The 8,312-nt window shown below is 37.5% G+C and overlaps 1 protein-coding gene across 1 annotated transcript; it reads left to right on the top strand.

Moving 5' to 3' along the window:
- The first annotated feature begins 1,865 nt into the window (after positions 1–1,865).
- LOC133862602 (uncharacterized) lies at positions 1,866–7,722 on the top strand. The gene is made up of 3 exons (XM_062298443.1): positions 1,866–2,350; positions 3,243–3,392; positions 7,594–7,722. Exons 1-3 carry the CDS (start codon positions 2,102–2,104, stop codon positions 7,720–7,722), a joined length of 528 nt encoding a protein of 175 aa, XP_062154427.1. The 5' UTR covers positions 1,866–2,101.
- The last annotated feature ends 590 nt before the right edge of the window (positions 7,723–8,312 follow it).

Genomic DNA, 8,312 nt, shown 5'->3' on the forward strand with positions numbered 1-8,312 from the left:
TATGTTGTTACAGTACGTACTTAGATAAATCCAATAGAAATAGAGAAAAAAGATAAATTGAAGCAATTATAATTAGAGATATATACTTACATTCATCAAGCGCCAAGAGAGCGACCAAAACAACACAGAAAAGAGCCAAGCGAGCAGTGGCAGCCATGGTTAATTGTACGTACGTCTTCTGTGCGGGAATTTGTACAGCAAGAAGGATGGATGTAGGGTTTTATATATACAACTTTGAAGGACGTACAACGCAAACCCACGATGATCAAATCTATCTATTTATAGCTCTACGTGAATATCTATCTTAGAAGTTAATTTGACTTCTTCAGACAAGAATTCACGTCAAACAACAGATGAAATTGCAGCTAATCAGTTTGTAGCACCCCAAGTTTTAAATCCTGAATTATGAATGTCTTAAATTGAAATTTAAGACCAAATAATAAGATAATGGTAAATCCGAAAAAGAATGTAATTAAGCATTATATGAATATTTATAAAATTAAATATTCATTGATATACGTAATGTATAAAGTAATAAGAAGTTAAGGTATTATTAAGAGTTATAAAAAATATTAAAAGATGAATAAAAGGATTATAAGAAATATTATCTATTTTATTACTCATTATACGTAATAAGGGCGTGACGCAAAAAACATTTATCAAATACGCTATTATGATGCCCAAATTCAATTGGGTATTTCATAATAGCACCGTTACGTTGTCAAAAATCCTAAAACGTTTTTAATATGCCATCGAATTTTACAAAGGGTGTAATAGTTGAAGAAATCTAAAATAGAATAATAAGGGTACGTTTGTGATTGCTTATTTGCATCAATAATCTACGATTTTAAAGGAAATAGCAAAACGTGGGGTGTTTGGGATTGTGATTTAAAATCGCATTTTCTAAAATTGTGGAAAAAACCACAGTTTTTGGCAACAGGTTAGGAGGTGCTTAATTGAAAAGGCGCATATTTAAACTAAAACCTCGATTTCGCATAGCAAATATTTGGCGTGACAGTTACCAAATTTTTGAGCGGGAAGAAAAAAAAATTCCAAGAATATCCACCAAAAATATGTTAAAACTCTTGATTTTTCTTCTATTTTTTGGTCTTCTCTATGCCGCTCTTCTCTTTTTCACTAGCGTTGACCTACTCTAGACTGTATTCCCCACTGCATCTTGTCTCCAAATCTCAGATAAGCATCTTACTTTATAATCGGTAATACTTTTTGCAAAGTTTTGCACTATCTTGCTTGTTTGTGTGATTTTGTTTGAACAAATGAAAAGGCTTTGATAAACTTTGAAAGATTGTTGTTGAGCAAGAAGGGTAAAAGGGTTGTCTATGCTTTGATATGTCGCATCTGCATTTATGTTAAAAAGAATGTTAAAAGGGCATGAGATACGTGTAGTTTCTGTTAAATATGCTAGAAAGGTTTAGACTTGAAGAGAGAGGTTTCTGAACGTTGACGACGCACGTGAATATTTCTGAACGTTTGATTTAACTTTTTGTTTTTTGGTTTAATCGATCGCTGCATGTAATTGATGAAATTTATTTATTCAATAAATTATTGTTCAGTGAACTATGATAGGTCACTGTTTATTGAAAAATTGGCACAGTTTTTTTTACTATGATTCTGTTGAAATTTTTTATTAAATTACTGTTCAGCAAACAGTTCATACGGTTACTGTTCGCTGAACAGAGATTGGTATAGTATTTTTCCTGACGGATGGCTTCCTGCGCAGGGCGCAGATCAGTGACCGTGAATGATCACTGTTTTTCTTATATATAGTTTGTGGTGGCCGGACCACCCTATCACTCTGATTCAGTTACGTCCAAAGGAAAAAATTGCCGAAACTACTCTTTAGAGTCTTGAGGGTGGCTTAGTCACTTCTATTTAGTCTGATACGAGCCCACTCATATTAAATGAAAGTGGCTCAGGGCTTTTGAGAATGGTTTTGGCCGACGCGTTTGTTGAAAGTACAGGATAGGGGTGCTGTAGTTTTCCTAGGCAGGATCAATCACTATGAAAGGAGCAATGAAGACCACTGAGTTGATCAGGCAGACCGCCAGATTAGGAGAGGAAAAAAGCAGACAAATAGACAATGGCAAAGCCCTCAGATGCTCATCTTCCAGAAGTAGTGTCTTCCTCTGCAACAATAGCCAAGGAATTTCCTTCGGAACATTTATCGGCGGTAACATTTTGCCTTCAAACAGTGGGAGTCTCCGACTCGATCCCAGATAATTGCAATACCAAGGGCTTCTACTCCGACCTGGTTCGCGCCTTCGTCAAGCCAGACCGGGTCCTACGTGGCCGAGTCACCTGCCTCCACACCATCAATCCTGTTGTCACAGTAACTCTCGTCACTCTTCTCTTTGCTTCCTTTTCCATGGTTCTCTTTTATATCTGTTCTGTTTTGGTTCGTGAGACTTAAATTCGAGTTGTTCGTTGAAAAATGTAATTTTTGTGTTATTTCTGTTGTCTGATTTGAGAACTAAGATGTTTTAGTGTCTGGGTCCGAGGAAAGTTGGGAAGCTCTATGCTTATTTGGTCGCAGAAAATGAGAAATTAACGAAGCTTATTTCTCATAGCTTTAAAGTTCGTTCTCTTATGAAAATTACAATTATTTTATCAACTTAGATCAATGCCACATAACTTTTTTTTTAATTTTTTGCTCATCTCTACACTACTTGGCATACATATAATGATTTTGTTGTTTGGGGTACCACCATTACTTGTCCCATCCCCCCCCCCCCCCCCCCCCCCCCCCCCCCCCCCCTTTAAAAAAGAAAAAAGAAAAAAAAATCCAAAAGTTGGTTCCCAAATAATGTGTCACAATCTCATGTGATCTATCATTTTGGGAAATGTGTCACAATCTTATGGGATTATGACACATCATTTGGGAGCCAACTTTTGAAAAAAAAAAAAATTTAGGATATCTAGCAATTCTCAAAAAACTATACATGGATTAAACCTTTCATGTTTCTTAAGAAATTCTCGTCCACATAGTCTAGGCAATGAAACTGACAATTGCTGTAATGGATTACAATGAAGTTGTTTAATATGTTTAAGTATTTCAACCTTAACTAAAATTCATGACACTCTTGTAATGTTTTTCTTTTCTTTTTCTCTAAAAAATTACCATTGGTCTCAAAAGCCTAAACTGATTGGAAATGATGAATTTAATTATTGTGACATTCGTCGTTTCCTCGAATGATTGGTAAATGTTTTTCTTGGGTTTGCAGAATTTCTATGGTTCACTTCATGGAGGGTTTGTTGCGGCTGATGTTGCTGAGACGGTGTCAATCGCTTGTGCCAGAAGCGTAGTGGCCGAGGATAAGGAACTTTCTCTTGGGGAATTGAGCATTTCATACCTTTCTAGTGCTCCAATGAATGTGAGGTTTTTCTTTTTTTTCTTTTTTACTTTGGGTAATTACCTTTTTCTTTCATCAACTATTAGTCATTGTCAACATGCTCCCATGAACTGACACATCGACCAAAAGAGAGTACCCAACTACCATATTTACATACTTTGGCCCCTTCCGTCAGGGAATTCCGTTAACTTGGATGGAATATACCATTTTTTAGAGTTAATTTTGATTTAAAGACCAAAATGCCATTCACAGTAATTAACAAAAAAATATAAAATTAATATTTTTTTTAAAAAAAATAAAAAATAAACAAAAAAAATAAACCTAAGGTAGTAGCCAACCTCTTTGGGGGAGGGGGTGGCTCGCAAACCACCCCCAGAGGTGGCTCCGCCCACCCTAGCTCGGCCACCCCCGGCTTCTAGGGTGGCCGCGCAGCCACCCAGCTTCCAGGGTGGGCCGGAGCCACCTATGGGGTGGCTTTGGCCACCCCAAATTCCGGGGTGGTCACGAGCCACCTTTACGGGTGGTTTGCGGGCCACCCACAGCCTCTGGGGTGGCCGTACAGCCACTCCAGAGATAAGCTGGGGTGGCCGCGAGCCACCCCCTTTTCCTTTAGTTTTTTTTTTTTTTTTTTTTTTTTTTTTTTTTTTTTTTTTTTTTTTTTTTAAGATGAAGGCATTTTGGTCATTTTTTAAATTGAGTTAGGGCATTTAAGTTTTTGCATGAATTAGACTGACGAAATGAGCCAAAATATGTAAAGATGATGGTTAGATACTCTCTTTTGGTGGAGGTATCAGTTCATGGGGGTATGTTGCCAATGGCCGGTAATTGATGGGGGCAAAAGCTAATTATCCCCTCTCTCTTTTTTTTTTTTGTGTTGTGGGGGAGGAGGGAGGGGGGAAGGAAGCGGTTTGATCAAATTGGTGACCAGTTTGAGTGGTTTGGGGATCGGATTGGCGCACTAACTGAGCAATTTCCCACCTTGGGGGTGCTAACGAGCGTTGCCATCAACTAAATTTGCTTTTCGTGAAGGAAGATGACGAGTTTAGTGTTAAGGATGAGCTTATTAATCCATTTGCAAAGCATAGATCAAGTAGGGAGCGCCCCTTAGTGCCAAACAATGCTAGCAGATGGGAGGCAGGGTTCAAACTTGACATATCGGAGTTCCAAGGTTGCTTGCTTGCAACCCGAAGAATTTTTGGATGGGCAGCCGATGAGGAGATCTTGGATTTCAAGGAGGTTCTTGAAGATAGGAGAGCTCCTTTGGTGGCAACCAAGTTTAGTCGGAGATCTGTTTTATGGTGGTAACAATTGAATTAAAGTAGAGTGCGGCAAGAGGAAACCAAGATCAATAGTTGGGATACACTGTTGAAACACACGAGAGCGGTGGCGGTTGTTGATTTTGCAGAGTCAGATGATCAATTGGTTTTGAGATACGAGACAACAATTTCAAGATGCTTTAAATTTCTTTGATCCTATTAATGAATTTGAAGCCCAACAAAGGGCTTTGTACTTGGAGAAAACATTGTCTAGTAGACCATTAGGAATCGTAGGAGGAAGTATTGGAGGTAATAGTCGCCCAAATCCCACACCACCTGTACGTAATGTTGTTCCACTACTTACACGGAATAAAGGGTAGCCGAATGCCCAGCCTAACAAGGTGGCTTTGACTAGTGCCCCACCACGCTGTTTCAAATTTGGTGAACATGGACATAGGATAACAGGTTGTAGAAATGTTGGTCGTTATGGGAACAATCCTAGTGTGCATCGTTAGATTTGGTTCATGTTTAGGACTTGCAAGATTCTACTGCCAAGTATAAGGCGAATGCGGATAAGAAGCGACATTTTGTGGAGTTTGAGGTGGGCGATTTTTTGTGGGTAGTGTTGACTAAAGATAGATTCCCCGTGGAATATAACATGCTTGCTGCCAGTTTGAAATAGTTGAGAAAATCAGTTATACTACTTATCGGTTGAAGCTTCCTAGTCACATCAAGACGTCTAATGTAGTTAATGTCAAGCATTAAGTTTCGTACATCGGTAATTCTTTTGATGACGATGCGAATTCGAGATATAATTCTCTACAACCCAGGGAGGACGATGTAGATCAATAGCCCATATATACATGAAGAAATTTGAGAAGAGGTGGTGTTCAAACAACATCATCTCTCGTTCAAATAGAATCGCAAGATGTTCTTCAGAGTGATTTTTCGAAAGCCTCGATTGCTATAACGATCGAAGCGCATTCGATCTAGGGTGTTCTCGAGGGTACTCCTGAAAGCCCCGTTCGCAATAGTGTTCATAGGTAGTTCAAACCGTGTAAGGACGGCTTGGTCGCCATGCTAGGAGTGCTTTTTCTTCTTTTTTCTTGCAATCCCTTGAATTTTTCTTGGTTTTGTGGAAGAATTGTGAGTTGTGTGCTTGTAGATTCAGTGACCCACTATGTCTCGTTGCATCAGTTGGGGGCTTTGATCAAATGCTAAAAGCTCCAGAAATGATGTGTATTTTGGTTGTATTATCTATAGAATGTATTCCAGAGGAATATGGCTTTCTTTTCGGAAGAAGTTGCAAAGATGAGAAAGAATTTCCTATTGGTAGCAAATAATTATCCATTAAGCAATGGAAATACTATTTAAATTAAAAGGAAGATAGATTATGCCCTTATTCTTGCAACAACGAACTAACAGGGTTAGCTATACAACTAATCTTCATAATTAAATATCATTACTGTATAGGTAAATCGTTTTAGACTTTAAGAGTGCATTTGGTACGCGGATTAGAGCCTAGAATAGAATAGCTATTCCATTCGTTCTATTACTTTATTATTCATGAGAATAACTATTCCACAAAATGAAGTATATTTATTCCTCCAAAAAAGGAAATGAATAGCCATTCATTTCTTGTTTGGAATAGCACTCTTGCTAACATTCACACAAAAGCCCTAGGGATCTCTCTCTCTCTCTCTCTCTCCCCCTCTGACATTGGTATACCCAACAAGGACGATTTCACAAAGGCTCAAGCTTCAACCCAATTAAGTCCACAGGCTCATCAGAATGTGAAGGCCCAATTGAAGAAATCCTGATGCGGTCTAAAGAGTTCTAAAAAACCTCGTGGCCGTCCAATTATATATCATTTTCAACACATGCCTGGGTTTAATTTGAGGTTCAAAATCTTATCTTTCCAACGAAAAAGGTTTCAGTTCAGTTGGAGTTGCATGCCAAAAGTTATGATCGTTTGAAGTGGAGTGATCAGGCTTCTTAGGAATATGCATTAAGGTGACTGTTTGTCCCCTTGTCTGCTGCCCCACTAATTGATGATTGTTTTCTGCAATTATTACTTATTTAACTTCATTAGATGCTTATCTTAAGCTTAAAATATTATTATAAGCTTATATAATACTTGTGTGTGCAAGTGTGGGGGAGACTAGAGTTTTGTATTAAACCCCAGCCTTTGGCTTGTAAGAAGAGAGTTCTCCTTGTATCTCTATATCTCTTTGGTGTGATCCTTAGAGTGGTGACGTTCTAAAAGTTCTGTATCCCTTGTTCTAATCCTTTGGGTGGTGATATTCTATATCCTTTTGGTGTTATCTCTTGGGTGGTGAACTTCTATATTTCATTTTGAGTGTGAGTTTGTGTAATTGTTTCCATCTCCATTTTTGTTCGGTATCACCTTCCCGTGACTCTGTTGTACCCTCCTTTCCTTCAGCGGTGGCGGATGCAGAGAACTCACTGGCATTGATAAAATAAATATATAAAATAGAGAATATATGTGAAAGAGAGAAAGAGAGGAAGAGAAATAGTGGAAATATATTAAGGACTACATTGTATTGAGTAGCTCATCTTACATATTACTAGAGACCTCTATACATAGAGATGCTATGAGTAGTGACTAAGAAACCCTAGAGTAATTAAGGTATGGAATAAACCCTAATAGGAAAGATACGGTATACATAATATTGAGAATATAAAATATTCTAACAGTCATTAAGCCATTAATTTGGTCATAGAGGAAGAAAATTCCAGGCTAAAGACAAGTTCTGCTAACTCGTTACCATGATGTCTTGCTTTTGATTTGTTACCATGATGTCTTACTTTTGATTGTTTTCTAGTAGCATATCCATGCACATGCTTGATGATTGTGATTTCTTTTACTGCTTTCACATTGTTATGCCTTTTTGTTCTTTTTCCTTTTTCAAATTCCCGCCAGGTTCTACTTTTTCTGTATACAGGAGGAGGTGATAGTTGATGGCTCTGTGGGCAGGAGTGAAAGAAATTTTACTGTAGTTGCAGTGGAGTTCAATATGCCAAGTTATGAATTGTTGTGGTTTCGACAAATTCGAATTTTTGTTTCAGTTTAAATCTCTACCTTTTAATGTTTTTGTGAAACCCATTAAGAATGTTCCATTGGTTTGGCATATTGAAAAATGTGATAGTTAAAAAAGTAATATAAAAATCATATTTAGATTTTTGGTTAGCCATTTTGCATAAGTCATTGGAAGTGCTCTACTACTCTTACTTCCACTTCGTTTGTTACTAATTATGAATTGAGTCCACAGTATTTGCTGAATTCTACCATGCACCAAAATTTTCTTGCTGAAATAGAACTGACAAACGGTTAAGGAGAGTTGATAAGTTAAAAAAATGTGTTGAGACATGGAGGAAATGCAAATGTGTAAGTGTTTTAATTTCATATTCAATAACTTTATCATGGGGTGAATTTATGAGCTTTTATAGAAGAGGAGAAAGAAGATGATTATGATGTTATCTTGATGTTTAACCAAGGAATGGATAAGGATCCTATGCAATTTGATTGACCTAATTGAATGGAATTCAAGCAGCCTATAGAGAATGTGTTGTAAGGCCCACCTATTTAGGCAGCTCAAAATACAGGGGTACTTACCTGGAATAAGTAGGCTCCGTAACTTTTCTTTGTAAGGTTACTTGAATT

The sequence above is a fragment of the Alnus glutinosa genome, chromosome 3 (assembly GCF_958979055.1).
Source record: "Alnus glutinosa chromosome 3, dhAlnGlut1.1, whole genome shotgun sequence".
Classification (NCBI taxonomy): Eukaryota; Viridiplantae; Streptophyta; class Magnoliopsida; order Fagales; family Betulaceae; genus Alnus; species Alnus glutinosa.

Bases quoted from the DNA above. Each gene is read 5' to 3' on its own strand.
- LOC133862602 (XM_062298443.1), top strand. From the start codon at position 2,102: ATGGCAAAGCCCTCAGATGCTCATCTTCCAGAAGTAGTGTCTTCCTCT. The intron at 2,351-3,242 runs GTAACTCTCGTC...TTGGGTTTGCAG, and splicing joins CCATCAATCCTGTTGTCACA to AATTTCTATGGTTCACTTCA. The intron at 3,393-7,593 runs GTGAGGTTTTTC...TTCTGTATACAG, and splicing joins TTTCTAGTGCTCCAATGAAT to GAGGAGGTGATAGTTGATGG.